Raw genomic sequence first — 23,399 nt, forward strand, 5'->3', positions numbered from 1 at the left:
CATCCCACTAATGATAATAAGTTGAATTTGTTCAATTACTTTTTTGTGATCTTAAATATGTGTTTTATTTATTTTTACCTAACCCTTTAATTAAAAAAAAATTATTCACTATTTCGCAAAGTGTACTTGTTAGAATTTGACATAGGACGCCTTGGGAAAACCTGGATTCAGCAAGGTCACCAAGAGTCGAAAAAGTTTGGGAACCACTGGTTTAGGTTGTTTATCTTTCTATGTGACAAATTCTGAATCCTATTCTTTTTCTGACCAAAAAGTGCATGTTACATAATTTTTCCGACTAATTACGAAGGCACTAAAGAAGTGGCATAGGCTTTAAAAACACATTTGACAAATAAATACAACTGCTTTCATCAGCATTGCCCTTTTGTGTACCTTTGATAAACAAAATGGCAACGTGCATAACATGAGAGGAGGAATCTCATAAAGGACTAATATTGAAACTAGGATTTAAAAAAAAATCAATTCTGTTCTAAATATCCCACTATTTTTATACTGATAATTTGGAAAATCCTTATAACACTTCAAGACAGGCACACATACACACGCTTGAACCAGTGACTAAAGTCAACTGATACAATTAACTTTTTTACTGCTTCCTTTTTACGATGTGGTTCTTATTAATAACTGCATAATTTGTGTTATTTTTATTTCTCAGGATAATATGCCAACAAGATTAAAATTAAGTCCTGTTTTTATATATCTGTGTGTTTTAAAACAAAGAGCATTTGAGGGAATACAGGTTACAGAGGTTGGTGGACAGGAGGAGCTATGACAGACCTTCAAGTCAGTTAAGCGATTCTACCAGATTAATAGAGACGGAATTATAATAAATAAAGTGGATGTTACAATGGGAAAGACAAGAGGCTATCCCTGGAAGTTGTATAAAGATGTAGTAAAGAAGAGTGTGAGGGATAGATTTTTTATGTGGAAAGTTGTTAGTGACCGCATTGCATTTGACAGAGTGTATTGTGAATGCAGAGAGTGTAAATAACTTCAAAGTTCATTATGATAGATATGATGCTGTTGAGTGAGCCTCCCATGATGAGTATTGACTCTATGGAGGTTACCAAAATAATAATAATATAATAACAAAGAGAATAGTATGAATACATAGGATAAAAAACATGTTAAGCTATATTACAGAATGAAAAACATACCTGCTGCTGTTTTGCTTTCAGAGCTAAGAGCTGCTTTAGCACTACCTAATGCAACTAACCACTGCTGCCTTTCTTTAGAGGTAGCAGCTTTCAAATAGAAATGTTGTTCAGTGGGAATAACAAGATCCAACCGACGAGGGTCTGTCTGGTGAACTGTGAAATGAAGTAAAATAAAATTTCTCAGGTTTTTTGTATATTAAATATAATAATATTACAAATACTTAACACTAAGTTTTGCAGAAAGAAAAAGTTACTGAGAAAATAAATAATATTTGACAAAACATATTTTAAGAATTGGATTCGAACAATAATTCGTTAGTTTATGTTATACCTCATAAAATAGGAAAAATTATTACTTTTCACAGTTTATATTTAAACAGAATATGACCTCTTGTTACACTTCTGTCTCCTTCTATTCTATGAAAAATCTTTTTCATGTTAACCTGTTGACAACCCCTTACTAATTAATATGTCTCAATCATATCCCTCCTTCACTTCCTCCTATTTCTGAGACTGCAAATGGCACTACCTCAATGTCTTCATACTCAGAAACCACATTAATCAAACTTCTTTGGACCTTCTTTTACTATATCCTCATCCCCATGAAAACCAGGTGATAAAATATGTCCACAATAATCCATGTAACACCTGATTAAGACCTTGGACAATAGAACCATAAACTCTTTACTACTGAATATCAAGGCCCTAATTATTGCCACGATTTGATGTAATGACTTCACAACTTGAGCAACATTATCCCTAAACTTCTCATCTCTGCACCATGATTCAAAATTCTACCACCGATCATATATTATGTATCCGAATCCTTGCATAAAGTTAAACCTTATTCACTGCAACTAAAATGGACGTTCCATTCACTTAAACTACTCAGTTTATTCAGATTCTACTGATCATTTGTTTGACTCCTCATGGTTTTTCATAACCTTGCTTCACTGCAAACAGCTGCATATCAAGTTAAACCTGTACAAATATCATCAATATACGAGTTAAACAACAATGGCCCCAGCACAGTCCCTGCAGCATACCAGAAGTCCTCTTCTGGGCTAGCATGCCTCCATACACAACTTGCTGAAACCTGATAGCCAATCATCTATCCAACTCACTGATCTAGTATCTAACTAACCTTATCCATTTTCAATTTAATTATCAAGTCATATGGCAATGTATCGAATGCCTTTGCAAAATCTACGAATACCATTATATGCATAGTAGTATTCATCTTCCTTTTCTAAGGAATTCATCACCTTGTAGTATGTAAGCAAATCTGTAAAACAGGATTTCCCTTTAAGAAAGGGAAATCCTGTTTTTTAAAGGATTTCCCTTTAAGAAAGGGAAATCCTTACCATCACAGAGAAGACTACTATTATAAACTTAATTCTGTATCACAGCTCTCACCAAACACTCCAACATCTTAACCACAACTCCACAGACCGGCCTATAATTTGTAGACTCAGTTTTATTAACACATTTGCAAAGATAGACAATTTTAACCTCTTTCCAGTCTGTTGACAATTGCCCTGTTGCAAGACTTGCTAAACAGGTCATGTTAATGCTGCTTTTAACTCCTTGGGACATTTCTTTAAAATAAGTAGTGACATTGATGACATGAATGTCATCATTCTTACTGACTTTAGGTTTATTTCCATGTATACATCTTGATTACACACAATCAGTCAATCCTCTCCCATTTCCTCTGCATTCAAGCTTCTCATGATGTCTCTCACTTATGAGGATGAAATACAGGATGTTGGACATGCAGGTGTATATGTTCCAAAGGGCTTAGTACTGAGTAGGGAAATTATTGATGCTATTTCAGATGAGCATTTCCCATGGAACTATTTGTAGAATATACATATTGTGGAAACCAAACATTTGTGCAAAAGTGGGGGAAGTGAATTGGTAAGGGATATGTCATTTATCAATCGAATTGCTCTTCTCTGTACTGAGTCAAGCATTTTGAGGGAGCTTTTAGGAGCCCCCACTCCAAATGTGAGAGGAATATTCGACAGCTGAGCAGATTTGTGATTTGTATAAGGTTAATAGCTGTTCAGAGGTGAAATAACGTCTTGATCGAAAGAGAAAGCCTAGTTTTTTGGAAGCTGAGGATGCAATGGTTGTGATGTGTTTATGCCAGGAGAGGCTTGATGTCAGAGTAATTCCAAGAAGAGGAATCTCATCTTGTCTGGAAATTTCAGTGTTATTAAAAATAATACTGAGGAAAAATGGTTCTTTTTTGTGAGAAATAAGACAGAACTGGGTTTTACTAGCATTGAAATTGACAAGGTTATCGGAACCCGCATTGGAGGATGGCTTGGAGATCAGAATTGATGGCAGTGGTGGTTGATATTCTGTAGATTGAGGTGAATTGTGTAGAGTAAGTTTATCAAATGAAAGGGAGGAGTGCAATGTGCTGTCATTTGCAAAACAGTATTGGGTTGAAGGTCGAATAAAGTAGGTCAATGACATACAGAAGGAAGAGGGTTGGCTAGAGAACATAACCTTGTGGGGCCACTGCATTAGTTGGATGGTGAGAGGATAAGGAACCATCTACCATCGCACATAGTGTACATCCAGACAGATAGCTGGTAATCCAACTGCAGAAGTCCTAAGACAGTCCAAATGATGGGAGTTTGCTTATCAAGTCTTTGTGCCAGACCTGGTCAAAAGCTTTGGAGATTTCAAGTGCCACCGCTTGATTTGCCAAATTTCTCCATGGCATTTGTCCAGAGATGGTGATATATGAGAGTAGATTTCCTGTTAATCGGCAGCGATGGAAACCATACTAGTGGTCGTTTAATAGCTGGGTACCTTCAAGTAGTGTAGGAGTTTGGAAATGATGGTTTTCTCCATCACTTTAGATAAGACTGAGGTGAGTAAGATATGGCTGTAGTTAGATTCCAGCAATTTGTTGCCATTCTAGGGAATGGGTTGAATGTAGGCCAATTTTCAGGCTGTGGAATAGATACCAGTGGAGTAAGAGAACATATAGGCAGCATAGGATATCAGTCAGTTCTGTGCACAAACTTTAGGACAATTTGGGAAATACCATCAGGGCCAGGAGACTGTGTCTAATTTAGACAATATATATTTCTGATCTCTTTCTAGTGAAAGGATATAGGGGAGAATTGTATGCTGGACAGCTGGAGTGGCTGGGGGTGGGGCAGTTACCATTGTCAGTTATGCATTCACTGGAGGCAAAGTGTGAAGTCAGGAGATTGGCTTTTCCTGTGGGTGATGATGCTATAGGACCATCTGGGTATGATTGGGGTGGGAATAGTGTTGGGCAAAAGTCACGACCAATTGCTTTGGCAAGAGACCAAAAGGCATGGATGCAATTTGGGAAGGCTGCAAGTTTCCTGCTTTTTTCCCATTCAAATTCTGTTTTGGAAACACTGATAGTTTTCTTGTATCTATTTCGGGCTTAGGTATAAGTATTAAAGGAGGATAGAGTTCTTGATGTAAGCCAGTTGTGGTATGCTTGATTTTTAATTTGTAAGTCTTGGCACATCTTTTGAAGAACTAGGGTTTAGTTAGGGTATGGCAGTTTGGAGACGTGTGGGGAATGTGTATTACTTTGGTAATATGTTCGTTGCATATATCTGGATTGGAAGACTGGAAATAACAGTCCAAAAATGGGAATAAGGCATAGAAGTCACGGAGACTGTCCCATTTGGCACTGTTATACTGCCAAACAACTCTTGTATGAGAGTGGCTATGTAAGCATTGTCGCATGGGTAAGATGAGCACTAGACTGTGTTCAGAATTACCCAGGGGGTCTCACTACATTCATTATGTATTTGGAAGAGTCATTGGCAAGGAAGAGATCTAGGGTATTTGGGGAGTGGTTTGGATTATCTGGTATTCTGGATGGTATGAGAACAATTTGTGTAAGATTGTTAGTGATGGGAAATGTTTCAGCATCTCTGCCTGCAAGATCTGTACAACTGGAGGAGGAAAGCATTTAGTGTTGTGGACATTAAAATCACCTAGGAGGATGATTTAGCTGTTCATAACTCTGAGTGGTTGGTGGCATTAGGAGAGTGATAGAGACAGCAAATGAATTTGAGTGGGGAAGGGATATTTTCAACCAAAGAAGGTCAAAGTTGGGCGATTCTTAGGTGCTCTCTGGTAAGATATGTCAGAACGGATATATGTGCAGATGCCACCCTTAGGTCAAAAGGAATTAAAGAGTGTGTAGTTTGGAAGGTTGAGATGGATAGATGAGAAGGCCGAGTGCTGGGAGAGGTGAAATTTGAGGTTCTGATAAAAAATAGATGAGGTTTGGTGGACTGAAGACGATAGTGGACACTATTAAGGTTGGAGCAGAGGCACAAATGTTAGTGAAGTAAATGTGCAAGGGTCCTGCATATTTACTATGCAGTGCCTGCATAGTGGTCTCCATGGTGGCTACTAGTGGTGTCACTTGGTTTTTGCACTAATTTAACTTGTTTGTAGTTGATGATCCAACTTTTGTCTCCATTTTAGTGTTTTTCTTCAAGTTGTCTTCGAAGATGGCATCCTTATCCCTCTAGGCAAATGTTAAGTAAGGTTGAGCATGTATGCGCGATTGGGGCAAGTGTCCTTGAACTCGTTATTTATCAGCGTTATTAATTTGGATGTGTTGTCAGTGTGTCAGGTCACTTTCATGAGACATGGAAAGTTCGTTTCATCCTTTCTTTTATTTATGGGTCCGAAACAATAGCATCTGATGATATTTCTGGGATCGAAGTTGCATTCTCCTGCTAATTTGCTGGTCTTCTTTTAATGATTTACCATTTCCTGTCAGAAAGTTCAAAATAACAGTGTTGAGTCACCTATTTTTGGTCAATTGAGTCGTGTACCATTGATGCAATTAGGTTGCAGAGTTCATTAGCAGGCAAGGGTGCACTTGCGATGTGGCACTGATTGTTGCATAACTTGAGTTTAGTTTCCAGCGTTCGGATTTTGGAAGAGAAGGTTTCAATCATAGTATTAAGGTGTTGATCGAGGTTTTTGATTCGTCTGCCTAAGTTCAGAAGCCGTTTTATGGAAGGAAGGTACAGCAAACAGAAAAAAGACTGGTTAAGATGTATAAAAAAATTTGTGTGCCATTTCGTTTATTAGTACATGTTTGAAACCATTAAAAATCATGACTTCAAAGCATGCAGTTCATGACTTTTAAGGTTTTTTGTAAGGTTATTTTGGCTCTTATTTGATTGTTTATAAATTCTTCCGGGAACATATTACTAAACTTTGTTCTTAACTGTAATTGGAATGATTTTTGTTGTGAAATAAATTCTATCCCCAAATTATACCTAATGAAAGTAAAAAAAAATAACTGCTCAAAAGAAACTACTTCTCTCGAATCAAAGATACCAATTTTGGATCATCTTAAGGGGGAAAGATATATGATGTAGGTTCCAAAAGTTTCCAGCCTGACATACAAAATTCATGCCAATTTTAAACTGCCAATGCATGACAGACAGCATCATCTATGGGAAGATTAGTGTACCAGTTTGAACTCTCTACCTTGCATCATTCAATTGGAGGCACTTGTTTGACTAACACATGACATGCTAAGTGGCTGTAAAGTTAAAAATTGAGCACCACGCTGTGATAAAGTTTTTCACCAAGGAAGGGCTTTCTCCAAGTGCTATCAAACAGCGATTGAATGGTGTTTATGGGGAAGCTTCTCCTTCATATTCCACCATGAAGAAAAATGTGCCGAATAGTTTCGTCTAGGAAGAGAGTATCGAAGATGGCCCTCGTGATGGTCAGCCTGAGGAAAATGTTGAAGAGGAACTGCTCAATGACAGACAGCTGAAGCTCAAAGAAATCTCAGCAAGGTTGGGGCTTTCTATAGCAACTATCTTTCGCATCAATCACGAGAAGCGTCTTCACATAACAATGGTCAGTGCAAGGTGGGGTGCTCTCTTCAATTCAGAAGGATCATCGTGTGACCTGTTCCTGCAAGTTTTTAGAGCTTTGCCAAGGGAATCAGAGAGAAGTGCTGGAATCCATTGTCATTGGGATGAAATATCATGGTCCTTTGTTATGATCCTCTTTCCAAAAGGGAATCCATGAAGCACTGCTGAGGAAAGCCAAGACACTCAGTCCACCAAGATCATGGCAGAAATCTTTTAGGATTGCCAGGAAATTTCCTTGATTGACTTCAAGGAAAGGAATATCACTGTGAATGCAGAATATTATGCTTCACTCCTGCACAAACTGCGCAATGCCATAAAGGAGAAGAGACGAGGAATGCTGAGTCATGGTGTTCACCTGTTTCATGACAATGCTCCAATCCATGCAGCTAATGCTGCAGAGGACTATGGCTTCTAGGAGATTGAACACCCACCCTACACCCAGTGACTACTACTACTACTACCTCTTCTCAAAGCTGAAGAAAGACCTTCGAGGAAGAAAATTTGCAGATGACAATGAGGTGAAAGATGCAGTTTTAGGCCATTTTGCAGACAAAAATACAGACTATTTTTTCAAGGGCATAGAAATATTAATTCAAAGATGTGAAAAGTGTGTTGATGTAAAGTGAGATTATGTTGAAACGTGACACAGCTGTTTTCTTTCTATCATCTCTAAAAGTTAGTCAGACCAGAAACTTAGAGAACCATCCTCATAGGTTGTAAAAATATTAAGTTTAAATAAAGAAACAATCTGGACCATAAAGAAAAATGAACAGAAGAACTGCTGTTGCTAAAGGATTTTGCATTTCCACAAATGACAGCTTGTTCTTGTTTGAATGTGCTTAGCAAAGCAGGCATGAAGAGGGAAAAAAATTACATTAATGTACATTATCTGACACATATGTATTACAGTTTGTAAGACATTTGTTCAGTTATTACTATTTTTAATAAAAATTAAGTTTTTGATAGTTATAAAAATAGAGCAGTGTATTTTTGTTAGCTTTTTGAACATAACCCTTATTTTTGTGTTGGTTCTTAGTCCCATATAATGGACTTTCACTACACAAGATTTTATAGGAACCTAACGACCATGTTATACAAGGATTATCTACAATAATATGAAGGCTGCAGATTCCCACTGTGGTATGGACATTTCTGGAAGTATTCAAGTGGTAGTTGATTTTCATCAACTAGTATGAGACCACCACACTAAGTATGGAGGACTGAAGTGGGATTAAAAAGTTCCATGTTTGATCTACAGAGTACAGATTCCCAATTATCTAACCCTCGGTCCACTCATAGTATTATGTTGTATCTATACTAACAAAACAATAACAAAACAATGTGGGTAACAATACTGAATTTACAAAAGAAGATGTCACCCCCCTCCCAAAAAAAAAAAAAACAAAAAAAAAACATAAAACAGCTTCTGGAGAGAAACCAGTAGTCCATACATCTTGTAAAGCCTAACTGATAATAAAGGCCAAGTTTTTAGTTTTATCAATAAACAATATATAAAGTTAAAGAGGACTCCCTCTGAACTTTTTATATCATCTGATTATACCAAAAGCATAATTACTCAATAACAGGCTTCCTACACCAATGAGTTTTGCACCGAAATTCAGTTATGATAACAATGAAAAAAAAACTATTAGTATACTCTATTTCGGTACACTTTTGTGAATGTGTTGGATGAATCTGAGAGACTGATGGAACTATGTAACAGAGACAATTGCATTTAAATGGTTTTGATGTGAGTCAGTTGGAGAGGTATTTTACTAGAGTGAACAGATCTGAGCACATAAGAGGTGATGTGGAAGAGCAAAGAAATAAGGCAGAAGTGCTTATGAATGGAGAGAATGAAAGATAAGGAACATAAGATGGACATTTAAAAGGAGGAGTGGGGGGGAGGGGGTTCAAGAGAGACAGGGAGACACTGCATGCAAAGTATGCATACTGGATTTAGAAGTGAATGGACAAGAAACCTTGAGAAAGCCTGGGATATGCAGAGTATATGAGTCTGGTAAGGTTGTAGGATTGCTGGTGACAGAGAGGAATGGCCAAGGGGAGGTATGGAAAAGTCACACATCCAAGAAGTGGTGATTATGATACTTGTTACAGAGTCAGAGGTGAATTCTTATTTTCATATATGAATGGCAGAATTATCTAAAATAAGGAGAATGAGATTACTGCTGATTGGATTAATCTGTCCAAAAATTGCTGGAATAAGTGAGATGTGGTTAGATGAGGAAGAACACACCCTCACAGGAATAGACATGGAAGGATATTTTTCATGAAGCGAGACAGAAGACAGAACAGAAAAGCTGTTGAATGAAGCAAAAGTGAATGTGCAGAATCAGGAAAGCTAGAGATTGGGGGGGGGGAGCAGTTCAATGGATATGCACACATCAGTGAGGCAGCCGAGTGTAAGAATGTGTATAATATGCCTAAGTTAGTACCACTGGTAACAAACCAGTATGGAATAGTTACAATAAAGCATCAGGATATAGGTGGGCTTAAGGGGCTCTTGCACTTTATGTACATAATGCCAGAAGCATTCAGAACAAGCAGGAGGAATTTTTGGCATTGGTTGGCTCATCCTCGCCACAGGTTATTGGCATTAATGAAACATGGCTAACAGAAGATGGTATAGTTAGTGGGATAGAATGTGAAGGGTATAATTTGTTCAGGGAGGATAGAAAAGAATGTGAAGAGGAGTGTTATTGATGATAGCTGATGAACTGCAACCAAAGAGAGTAGAAGTTCAACTGCAAGCCAGTGAAAATAGCACCATTTGAGTCTATAGCATCATCCAACTGTATATTTTGGTTTGCTGGTCTCAATCTCATACCAGATAGCCTCAAATGTGCTAATTTCACTCTGGCTTGCAGTTGAACTTCTATGGATAGAAAGGATGGTGGAGATAGTATGCATCTGCAAATAGAGTCAATGAGTGGAGGACAGGTAATTATTATGGGGAACATAAATTGGAACAAGAAGAAGACACATGAGATGAAGGAAATGGATTTTATGCAGTTACTAAGGGATAATTACCTCAGCACATGATGGAATATACTAGGCATTCGAGAGTGCTCGATCTAGTAATTGCAACTGAGAATTTGTCCATAACGAATATGACCATGTTGCCACCAATTGGTGAGAGTGATTGTATAGTCTGAACTTGGGAGGTGACTAAATATGTGGAATTTTCAGTAAAGATGGGGTATATATGGAATTACAGGGCTGGTAAGTATGACAAGCTTAAGAGATTGCTTACATCAGTGCCATGGCATGTAAACCTGCACAGGCTCAATGTTGATAGCACATGGGAAGTGGTAAAGGAGTGTTTGAGAGAGGTAATGGCATACTGCACACCTAGAGTCAGGAGAGTAAATCAAGTGGAAGTTAAATGGATGAATATTATCATTAAGCTGGAGCTCCAAAAAATTGTGAAGGGAATTTAAGGAGAAAGGTGACCTGGCACATGAACAGTACAAAGCATAGGCCAGAAGGGTAACTAGTGTGGTAAGAAAGGCAAAAACAGAGTATGAAAGGATGTTAGCAATACAGGCTAATGAGAATCCCAAACAGCTCTTTCAATATGCTGCAAGTAAAAGATTGTATATAACAGAATGATTTTAATGAATGCTGATGGTAGGGAGTAACTGAATCAGTCAAAATAATAGAATTACTAAGTGAACATTTTACAAGAGTATATCATCCAAGTGGTGATACTGAAGGAACGAGAGGCATAGGCTTATATGGGAACCGTGGTAAACCAAATGGAAGTGCATAGCATATTACAGAACCTTAATGTGAATATATATGTGGGATTGGATGGTATATATCAGCTTGAGTTTTACATGAAGCAATGAGAGAATTGTTAGTGTCCTTGATCATATTGTTTAATCTAAGTCTGCTCTGGGTCTGATGTAGCAAATCACTGACCAATTAGCATATTAGAAGTTGTCAAAGTATTGGAGAAGTTGGTCAAGAGCAAAATACAGGATTGGATAGATGGAAATTGGATACTGTATTGGGGGTATCATGGTTTTTTGAAGGATAGATCATGCCCCAGTAACTTGCTCACGTTTTATATTAGTTACAGCTGAGTTGAATAAAGCTAATGGATTTACATTGATACTGCTGGACTTTGCAAAGGCCTTTGACAGGATACCACATGCAATTCTAATCAGGTATACTGCAGCGCATGGGGATGGATATATGGTTGGTGATATGGCTAGGAGGGTGGTTGAAGGAGAGATATTAGATAGTAGTTTATTCAGGAGTAGAGTACAAAAGAAGGCCTGTGACTAGTGCCGTGCCATAGGATTCTGTTCTAGACCTGCTACTGTTTAATTTGTACATTAACGATATAGAAAAGGATCCGAGAGGAACTGTTCAGTTAGTTGCCAATAATGCAAAGGGTAGAGCAATAATTAATACAGATTATGTTAAAATTTTGCAGGATGATTTAGATAGATTGGCAGACTGGCAAAGGAGAGTGGATATCAGTTTAATGTTGCAAAGTGTAAAGTTATGCAATTTGGGGTGAACAGACTACCCACTGCATACCACATTGGTGGAACTGTACTCCAGGTAACTGATGAATCCAGAGCCTTGAGTGTTAATGGATAGGAAGTTAAAGTTTAGGGGGGCACATAGCAAAAGTGGCTAAAGCAGCTCATCAGATTACTTGGTTACTGAAGAATACTTTGATGAGCAGAGACAAGCAGGTTATTGTTCTTCTTTATTGAGCCTTGATAAGACCCCATCTTGACTACTGCATGCAGATCTGGGTGCCAAGGTTCTTGGTGATGAGGAGGAGGTGGAGTGGATCCAGAGGCAAGTGACCAAGATGGTAGCAGGTCTATGGAATGAACCTTACGAAAACAGGCTGAAGATTTGTGGGTTATAGACACTGGTTGATAGGTGGAAAAGGAATGATATGACAGACATACAAATAACTGAGAGGTTTTTACAAGATTCAGAGAAAATTTTTCAGGACAGGTCTGGTGGTGGGAGAATTATGGGTCATTCATGGAAATTGAGTAAGAGCATAGTTAGCACAGGTGTTATAACCAAGTTTCTTTTGCTTGGAGAGTAGTGAATGAGTGGAATAAGTTGTCAGAGTCTGTTGTGGGTGCCATGACTGTAAATGAGTTCAAAGCAAAGAATGATAGATACTGCACAAATGTTGGATAGTTCTTGATGTGATGTTTAGGGCCTCCCTTGATGAATTTAAGGACTCTTTGGAATAGCCATAATAGTTATAATAACAAAGGAGTTATACCCATTCAAGGAGGAGATTGATGGAGAAAAAAACAACAATGGTTTTGAGGTGGTGTGGTGTAAGGTAGAAATGGACAGGATGAAATATTTACTTGAATATTTCAGGTGTTGCTACAGACCTGGGAATGAAGAAGGTAGTGAGGAAGAAATGTATAAGCAAATAAGCATGGCAAATAAGAAAAGTGATCATTATGGATGAGTTTAATTATGCTAACATAGACCAGAAAAAGAGACAACATTCAGGTATATACACAACGAATTCTGGAGTATTTGAGAGACATCTACTTTAAGTAGTATGTAAGAGGGTGTGCACAAGGTTCAAGGATCTTGGATTTGATCATATCATATTATGATCATATCACATAACATACATCAAATTCCTGCCATGTACCATCAAAGAAGTGCATAGGATATGATAGTACTACATGAAAAATTTACATCATTACTAACTTCCTATCTACAAATCAGTCTGTTACCTGTCAAGACTCCAATATTATCAGATCTTATTTGATCGTATCAATTTGAGCAGGCAAGAAAGGTGATTTGTTTGGTAAGGGATAGCAAAAGTACAGTATAAGCAGCAGTTACCTAATGAGGTCAAAAGAAATCCCAAAGAATTCTTTCAACATGTGGTCAGTAGAAGAAAGACTTTTGATCATATCATCAGAAGATATAAATGAGGTGTCAAATCTTCCTCCAGTTGGTGAAAATGACTGAGGTTATCATTCAGGTGGTCCAGAGTCATATGAAGATTTCTGTGAAAAAGAAATATCCATGAAACTATAAAGCTGATGAATATGAAACTCAGGAAATGACTTGCAGCTATATCAAGTAATAAGGAATTGGATGGGGAGGAAATCAATGCTGCTTGGGCTCTAATCAGGCAGAGGCAATATCAGTTCATTCCAAAAGTCAGGGGGTTAAATATGTGTAAAATGGATTATTAAAGGGGTTAGAAATTCAATCTGGAAAAATAAGATATTAATGGAGGCAGCAAAAGATGAGATGAATAATAATCAGTGCAAGAAAATGTAAAGAGCAGGCAAGAAAGGTGACTTATTTGGTAAGGGACAGCAAAACTACAGTATAAGCAGCAGTTAGCTAATGAGGTCAAAAGAAATCCCAAAGAGTCAACATGTGGTCAGTAGAAGAAAGAATGATTATGGAAAGATGATAGATAGTAGTTGCAATATAATGTTGAGATATTAACTGAGAAATTCAATCATGCAGAAGTCGAGTGCACAGGCATTACTGAGTGCATTACCTCAAAACACCATATGTTTTGAGGTAATGTTCCAGGTGTTAATAGCAGCACTGATATAACTTTTTAACATGAGTCTTAGAATGGGCTAAGTTCCAAAGTAGTGGAAAGTGGGCAAAATTTTTCCCAGGGAGGTAATAAGATTAAGGCTTTGAATTACAAGACAATCTATGTGTGTCTGGAATTGTGGTTAAAGTGTAAGAGGTTAGTCAGGCAGACTAAGCTTCAGAATTAGGTTGATGATAGCAACTTTTTGATGAACAGTATGAGTTTTCTAAAGGAAGATAGTATTTTTACAATTTTCTTAATTATTATAACAAGGTGATAAATGCGTTGGAGAAGGGTGATGCATGCACAGTGATATTTCAAAATTGCGCAATTTGATAAATTGCCACATGACAAGTTATTGATTAAACTGAAAAGGATGGGAATGGATAGTAGATTAGTGTGATGAATTGGAGATTTGTTGTCTAATAGATATCAACAGTTGTGAATAGAGTAGGCAACATCTCAGAAAAGGAAAGTCAATAAGTTGGTGTATACCAAAGGCTGGTTTTGGGGCCCCATGCTGTTTAACTTCTATGTTAATGATACAGAAGAAGTGAATGGTGATATGAAGCTGTTTATTATTATTATCATTATTATTACATGACACCTCCAGAGAGTCCAAGGACTCATCGTGGGAGTGCACACTACTCTACTTCACTAAATACATCTCATCCTCTCCACTACTATTTAATTCTCTAACTATGACACTACTACCATCAACGCCATCTATCACCCATCCTCACCAACAACAGTATTTGTCTGTAAATTGCGTGTGTTCTGAAGGCCAATTTGTCTGTACACGGGATGAAAAACCCAAGTTTCCGGGAGAAAACCCTGCTACCACCATATGAGATCGGCTAATTCACCTTCAACTGAAAAAGCCCATATAAGGATTCCCCTCGTCACGACAAGAATTGAACCCAGGTCTTTTTCTAATCGAAGGGCTCAATGTTTCGCTATTCTTCCAATTGCGCTACAGCGGCTACTTGGAAGAACTACGAGGGAAAAAAAAGCAGATATTGTAGCTTTGCAAGAAGAGTTGAATAGACTGGCCAAGTGAGTCAGGTTACCAATTCAATGCTGTGTAAAGAGCAAGATTTTAAAATTTGAGAAGCACAAATGGAATATAGAGTATTCAACTGGTGGGGAGAACTTACAGTAGGTGAAGGTGATGAGGGATCTGTGGATGATGCTGGAAAAGAACCTGAAGTTTTGCGGATGCCTTTCTAAAATTGTGAGGATAGCAAGAGCAGATTAAGGCAATGATGCTGAACATCCTTACTTCAGCATGTCAGTGCTTGAAGTAAGGATGTTCTCATTCCACTGTGTAAGATTTTGATTAGATGACATAAGCTATATTGTGCACAGGTTTGGTCACATGGTTCAACAGGATGAGATATTGGAAAGGGTCCAGAGATGATTGACTAGGATAGTTGCTGGTCTCTGATGAATATGAGGACAGATTGAAGAAATGAAATTTGCAGTCTGGTGAACAGGAAGAGGAGGGCAGGATATGAGTGAGACATAAGCTGGTAAGAAGCTATAACCAGACCAATGTAGATGAGATTTTCATAGAATGGAGGAAGATAGGGAGAACAAGAGGCCATCCACGGAAGATGTATAAAGAAGGCATGAGTAAGAGTTGAGTACATTTTTTGTATGAAGAGTGGTTAGAATGCATTGCCTGAGAGTGTGGCGAGTGCAGAGAGAGTAAATGCATTTAAGGCTTGTTATGATGATGTGTGTGTGTGACCTCCCACAATGAGCCTTTTGACTCCATGGAGGTGTGACGATGAAGATAATAATAATAATACTTTTTAGATGAATAAATTATAACTTACCAGCTATTTCACAGGCTGAAAGCTTAACTGACCCTTTACATCCTTGATTAACCTCTTCTTGAGATTTGTAATAAGCTAAAATACCATTGTCAAGAATAAACCACCTGGGTTGCCATCCTAATTTAATAAAGGAGATTTACAAAAGTAAAATCAATAATAATAAATATATTAAAAATTTATTAGTAATGAGAGATATTGAATTCCTGAAGTGATATAATTACAGTAGTTTATAATTGCTAATTACATTGCTAGGATGATTATAAAAATTTTAGGTTTCATTTTTGGTTTTTCAATTTTGAATTGGTTAGAACTTTATATTACCAACTATTTCAGAATTTGTGTTTTACGTATTTACTCGAATATAACTCGCACAACTGATTTTACTTTACAAAAAAAAAAATTAGGTCTTGCACACGAAAAAAAATTTAAGCAGGTTCACGTCGGGCGATAGTGACTCACTCCCCACAGTAAACAACACGCCCTCCCCAACAGTCACTATACTACAGACACGAGAAAAACAAGCAGTTTTATTGATATTATTATTAAACCTGAATAAGGTACAGAGACATTTGCAGTCTGTGTGTGTAATATATTTCTCCTCAAATAGTGCAATTAGAGATAACTGGGATAAAAAACGACACTAACCAATGAATCGCATGTCCCCTCCACAGAAACTATCCTGTATAGACTCAAGTGTTTGATTGCATCTGAAATTTTCAATGTTATTAAGACAGATCACAAAGTCTAACTTCAAATAAAATTATACTGCAAATTGAAACATGACATAATGTGTGTGTGTGTGTCAGTCCCCTGCCAGCTCGACACAGAATCAGTAAGCAAACAAGCAACAATAAAATTCAACTGAAGGATTGAAAATGTGTGTGAATTGAGCCCACTTACACGATGCAGAAGCGGTACACAAACAGTAATGCCGTTGGAACTCGGAACGATAAATAGGCAAAACACCACCCCATTGTGAACATGTTAAAACCAAGAAATATATAGTGAATGTTGTTATGGCAGTTTCAATTTTTATGCAAATTGGTTAAAGAGAATTAGCATTTCAACTCAACAATTGTCAGCTTGCCTTTGTCATTGGATCACGCAATCTTTTGTTAATACCGCACTAATCATACGCATGTCTTCACAGATGCTCTATCTCTACTAGCCTAACATTGTTGTCTCTTTTGCACTCTGCTTTCACTTCTCATTAGTCATTCATGAAGGATTGTTCATTACATATCTCAAGTCTTGTAAATTACTGGTAATTTTTGTTTGAAATAATGGGAAAGAAGATGATGCAATTTGGGTAGATGACTTTGATGCTGCACACAAGGAAACCACTCTCGAGGCTGGAAGTAGCAATAGCGAATAGGAGATTCTTGGTAAGTCATACCCATTATCAGTTTTTTCCTGAAAACTTTAGTTTCAGAAAATCCCCACATGTGTGTCGCACCATGATTTTTTAGCTTTAATTTTGGGGAAAAAAGTGAGTTATATTTGAGAAAATACGGTAGTTAAATGACATCACCTGAAGCACCCTAAATTGAAAAATATTTTGTAGACTATAACAGTGGGTAACCAAAAATGGCTAAACACTGAACAAATGTTCATCAACAACTGCTTGCATTTACATGTTTAAAGAAAGTGCAAGAGCAGTAGTAGCTAGTTCAGCAGAACACCCATGAAATTATTTACATAAGGCAGAAACAGAACATCTATAACAAAGTGACTAAAGTACTTATTGATAAATGGTGGAGTCATCAAATAACTGAACTGATCTCCTCTAAATAGCATCGCACATTTTTTGAGAGGGTTTTTTTGGAGTATCACTCAAAATGTGAGAACAATATTCAAAATATAGTATTATGGTACATATAGTCATAATCAAATTCCCGATATATACCCTAAAGGGATATAAGATATTATGATAGTACTACATGAAAAAGTTATATCACTACTAACTTCCTATTGACATTTTCCTCCAAATTATTATCATCAGACCTGCATGGAGTCAAAAGATTCATCACAGGAGGTGCACATCCTCATGCAAAGAGATCACCTAACCTTGCTTTAAACATTCAGTTTCTGCATTCACCACACTTTTAGGCAGTGCATTCCACTCACCAAGTACTCTCCATGCAAAGAAACTTCTCCTCACTGTCTTTACTCATACCCTTATTATATAGCTTCCAGAGATGGCCTCTAATTATACCATTGTATTCCTCTACTTTATAAAAAATTTCATCCACAATCATCTGGTAACACCTAACCAACTGATACATCTCAATCATATTCCCTCTCCTGTTATCCACAAGGCTCTGCAGGTTGCATTCTTCATCTGTCCTCAAATCTCACATTCAATAGATCTGAAACCAACTTAGTGAACCTTCTCTAATATATATTCTTACTCCTTGAAAAACAAGCCTTAAAGTACAAGCCATTAGGAAAAAGAAAACCAGGACGTCCTCTTAAACAATTCAACGATAACTTCTAAAGCCAGAACAGGCCATACTAGGCCTAAATCCTTGATAAGTATGATGATGATCCTTGAAAAGCAGGTGACCAAATTTGCACAAAGTAGTTCATATGTGGCCTCTTTAACCACTTATAGAAGGGAATCATAACCTCTCTACTTCTGAATATTACCCAACATCATGCATAAGCCTTTGCAAAAATCTCTTATCTTATCGTTCATATGTGGCCTCTTCAACCACTAATAGAAGGGAATCATAACCTCTCTGCTTCTGAATATTACCCCACATTATTGCATAAGCTTTTGCAAAAATCTCTTATCAGACAATACTGCAGCTCTTTTGAGACTATTTCCTACCATTCTGGCAGCATACACTTGTTCTGCTAATCTTTCCACTACCATTCTGTTTAAGTGATCCTACTACCTACTTCCTGAATGCTAACAATACCAAATTCTTTCCTAATATCCTTGCTTATATTATTCTGATATCATCTGTTAATTCCCCTAATTTTTCATATCTGGGATCTCCAGTCTTTTATCAAGTGTTTCATTTCTAACCCAGTTCACAGATCTAAAAAAAAGTTAGAATCATTTAGCATTATGCAACTAGTTTAACATTATGACTAATTTCTCTATTATTAGAAGTTAGAGAACTTTAGGTCTGAGAGGAGAGAGAGAGAGATGGTTCATTTGAGGCTGTCTGGTGAGAGATAGAGACAAACAGGACAAAATACATTGTTGGATGCTACCGGGGGGGGGGGGGGGGGATCCACAGGAAGATGTAGATGCCATGTATTGGCAGATTAGCACAATGAGTGTGAACAATTATTATTATTATGATGATGATTCAGGCCTCCATGGAGTCAAGACTCATCATGGGAGGTCCTTCCGAGAAAACACAAAGTCTATCATACCACTCCTCGAACTCATTCGTGCGCTCGCCACTCCATCAGGCAATGCATTCCGAGGTTCAACCATCCTCCATGCAAAGAAACCACTCCTCACCCTCTTCCTTTTGCAACTTCCAAGGATGGCGATGGCCCTTCTCATCACTCCTTCCGACTGTTTCACCACGCGAAAGAACTTCCCAGTGTCAACCCTGTAACTACCTCTCAACAGTTTAAAAGTCTGAATCATATCACCTCTCCTTCTATCTACCAAACTCTGCAGTCCACATCCCCTCAGCTGATCCTCATAACATTGTAGAGTCCTGAAACTATCTTTTTATCTGCCTCTGTACCCTTTCCACATTAATTTATTCTCTTCAAATCCTGGTGACCAAATTTGAGAACAATAGTCTAAATGTGGTCTGATCAGGGTCTTATACAATGGAATGATAACTCTTATCTCTTCAGATCAGCGTCCTTCTCAGTATTGCAGCCGTCTTCTGGGTTACCTTCACCACCTTTGCAATATGTTCCCTGAATTTCAAGTTTCTATCTATCAATCATCACCTACAGATCTCATTTTCCCTACTTCCTCCAATACAGCTCCTCCAACAGAGTATGCTGCCTCCCATCGATGTATCCCAAACTTCAAGACTTTACATTTTGTTCCGTTAAACTGATCCCCCATTTGTTTTCCCATCTGTCCAGTTTATTCAAATCCTCTGATACCTATCAGATAGCCAATCCTGAATTCAGTTGACTAACATGACATCTAAACCCATGTGCTGCAACTTAAATATCAGCTTATTATTTGGCACCCTGTCAAATGCCTTTGCAAAAAAGAGAGACTAACTATGGGAACATCGATTAGAGGGAGGAAAGGGGTCATGGCAGGATGAAAGTGAGATTTATACAGTTGCTAAGGGATAATTACATGAAACAATATGTTATGAAAGGGGCAAAGAAGTTGGATCTGATAATAATATCAGAAGATGTATCCATAACCAGGTAGATACTGCCTCTAATTGGGGAGAGTGACCATGGGGACTTGTTCTGGGAAGTTGTCAAACGTGGAGTTCTCTGTCAAGAAGGGGGTTTATGTTCAACTATAAGACTGGTGATTATGAGAGACTCAGGAGTAATCTTGGAACAGTGTCATGGCTAGAGAAGCTACAAGGAAAGAATATCAGTAGTGCATGGCAAGTGGCAGAGACTGCTTGAGGATAGCAATATCAGACTGCGTACCTTAGGTCAGGAGGATAAACCAAGTTGGAATTATGTGGATGAGTAGATATATAAAGCAAGAGCTGCAAACAAAGAAAACATTGTGGAGGAAATATAAGGAAAAAAGTGATCAGCATACTCGTGAGCAATATAAAGTGCAAGCAAGGGTTACTAGTATGATAAGAAAAGCCGAATCAAACTATCCTAGAGAAAGAATTAGCCAAACAGGCCAAAGCAAACCCAAAAGAGCTTTTTTTGCTATATAGCAAGTAAGAGGGAAAATGACTATGGTAGGAAGGTGACTAAAATAAAAGAAATATTTGAGTTGCTAAGTGATTATTTTGCAAAGTGTATCATCCAGGTGATGATTTTTACAGTTGCTGTTACAGAGTTCCATATCAACATTGAAGTACATGAACAAAAAACATGAATGTGCATGAGAATTGGCATTGCCTCTGACAAAGTTGCTCAATCTAAGTCTCAGCTATGGCAGGGTTTCAAGAGAGTGAAAAGACGGTAAGATAGTACCATTGCATAAAGGTGGCTCCAAGACAGAGGTAGCAAACTACAGACCAATTAATATATCAGGAGTTGTTGTTAAAGTATTAGAAAAGTTGGTTAAAGGTAAAACCAACAGTCAGTGGATAATGATGTGATGCAGTGTGCAGCATGACTTTGTAAAGAATAGGTCCTGTCTTAGTAATTTATTTACATTGTATAATAAAGTGACAGCAGAATTGGATAAAGGAAATGGCTACACCATGATACTGCTAGATTTTGCAAAGGCATTTGAGAGTAGTATATGGTGGAGTGGAATCTAGGAGAATGGATATGACTAGTGTAGTACCTCAGAGTTCTGTACTGGGGACACTACTCTTTAATTTGTATCTCTATGTCATTGATATATAATATATATTTAAGAGGGAATATTCAGTTCATTGCTGATGATGCAAAACTGGGTAGTGCAATAGTTGATAAAGGTGATGAGGATATTCTGTCGGATGATTTAAATAAATTGGCATTGTAGGCAAAAGATAATAATTGTCAATTTAATGTTGCAAAACGTAAGGTTACACACTTAAGGTTGGAAAGGTTGCACATGGTATATCATATTGATGGTATTGGATTGCAGGAAACTGATGAGGCTCCGTTTGGGATAATGGTGGACAAAGAGTTCAAGTTCAGAGAACATTGCAAAAGTTGGGAAAATAGCTCACAGAATTACTTGGATGTTGAAAAACATCCCCTAACAAGTAAAGATAAGGAAGTTATTATCCCTCTTTATAAGGCTATGATTCAGCCATGTCTTAACTAAACCAATGTCTGGATTTCTTGGGGACCAGGAAGTGGTAGAGAGGATTCAGAGATAAATGGCAAAGATATTGACAGGTCTGTGGAATACTCTCTGTGAGGCCAGGTTGAAGGTTTGTGGGTTACAAAATTTAGTTGAGAGGCAAAAATGAGAGGACATAATAGAAACTTTTAAGATATTAAAGGGGTTTTATAAAATTGATGCAAGTGAAATTTTTCAATATATGACAAATAGAGAACTAAGGGCCATCTGTGGAAATTGTATAAAAGTGTGGTATTAGGAGTATTCAGAGCAGATTTTTTGCATGGAAATTGGCAAGTGAGTGGAATCAATAGTTAGAATTGGTTGCGAGTTCCCCTGATGGTGAATGGATTGAAGGAGTAGTATGATGGGATTTGTGTGTGTGTAATGATTAATTTGGGTTTCCCACAATGAGTCACTGGACTCCATGGAGAATACCTAAAATAATAATAATAATGACAAATTAATTCAGTTTCTACCATAGTCAGCTTTACTAATTCTATTCTCTATATCCATATTTAATTTACCATCTTCACTAAGAATAGTGTCTAAATTGCTACGTTTTACTTGTTCTAAAGGTTCTCCATTCAAAATACACTTGATGCTTTAAATGTTTCTGCTTATTGAATATTCCCAGTCTGTATTTTTATTGCTGATTTTCATGCATTTACAGCATTTATTCAATTTAGTCTGGGAATCCTGCAGATTGGTACTGGATTTATTTAACTAAAGACATAACATCATCTGCATAAAGCAAAGAGCTGAGCTGAAATCACCAATTTGATATCATGTCACTTTCTTTCATAATTTATACATACAGATGATGAATAACAGATAATGGAGATACTGAGCATGTTTATCTTGCAACTGATTTAACATTAAACTATCTTCCATTTTCAATTTCTAACTGCTGAATCATGGTCAAATATACACTAGGAATGCTCAATATAACATCGTATTTACAACATATAACTGTAGCATTTTGAACAGCTTTTCTTGACACCTTGTCATATGGCTGTATATTTTGATGATTTCTCAACTATATCTTCAAGTAAAACTATGATCCTTACGATCTCCATCTGGCCTGAAGCCAGTTTTGTTCTCCAAGTTTCCTTTCCACAATTTTTCTGTATTTCCATAAATCTTAGCAGGAAACACAGTATTCTACTGAGTAAATTAAGTTATCTGTGCCATTGAGAGCTCATCAACCTTTAATGTCAGTGCATAGAAGCCTACCTGTGTACTGCCAGGTCTTTGCTTGCCTTTGACTGTTAAAAATGTTTGCTGATTCCTCATCATAGACTCCACATAACTACATTTTTCTCACTTTATATATCACTAGTCACCAAATGTTTTGATGGCAACACTTACCTTATTTGATTTACTGTTACACTGAATGTCTTGTTATTTGTAACAGCTCATGAATATTTATTTAAAACTTACAACTGCTCAAAAATTATTCTTCAATTTTCCAGGTGTACAGTGCACACCTAGCACATCCTGATTATACACGCTTGCTGGCAAACCCATCTATCCATTATTTTTGTAGTCATCCAACTGGCCTTCTAGTATTTAGTTTCCATTTTTCTATTTGTCTGAATATTCTCTTTTGCATTCTGTTAGCATGCTTTTGCCATTCCTTTTTCCTATTTTACTATCCATTCATTTACTAGCTGTAAGGCAAATTTTTTGTGTATTGCTTTATTTCTGATTATATCAAATTTTGTTTATCTGCAGTTTTCCTAATGGTTTTCATTTCCATAGTAGTGTTGAACTAATTGATCTTCACTGTTTCAGATGATTTCAGAAGTTAAAATTCATATTCTGTTAAACTACCAGAAATCAAACAAGATTTCTGGATGTTTAAACAGAAATGTGTTTGCCTTAAGCACTTGCTCCATTACTTCATTTATTGTTATTCCTTCTAAGTTAATATGA

General features: G+C 37.2%; 1 protein-coding gene across 2 annotated transcripts in view; it reads right to left on the reverse strand.

Moving 5' to 3' along the window:
• The window catches only part of LOC150108217 (pleckstrin homology domain-containing family A member 3-like), a 157,479-nt gene that overhangs the window by 127,362 nt on the left and 6,718 nt on the right, over positions 1 to 23,399 (reverse strand). For both annotated transcript variants that reach the window (XM_090390653.1, XM_090390654.1), the window contains exons 2-3: positions 15,542 to 15,658; positions 1,176 to 1,328 (exon numbers count right to left, since the gene is read on the reverse strand). In XM_090390653.1, coding sequence (XP_090246779.1) covers positions 1,176 to 1,328; positions 15,542 to 15,658 — 270 coding nt within the window. The remainder of the gene's footprint in view (positions 1 to 1,175; positions 1,329 to 15,541; positions 15,659 to 23,399) is intronic.

Source organism: Typopeltis vanoorti, chromosome 3 (genome assembly GCF_054136105.1).
Source record: "Typopeltis vanoorti isolate ZY-2024b chromosome 3, IOZ_Tvanoo_1.0, whole genome shotgun sequence".
Lineage (NCBI taxonomy): Eukaryota > Metazoa > Arthropoda > Arachnida > Uropygi > Thelyphonidae > Typopeltis > Typopeltis vanoorti.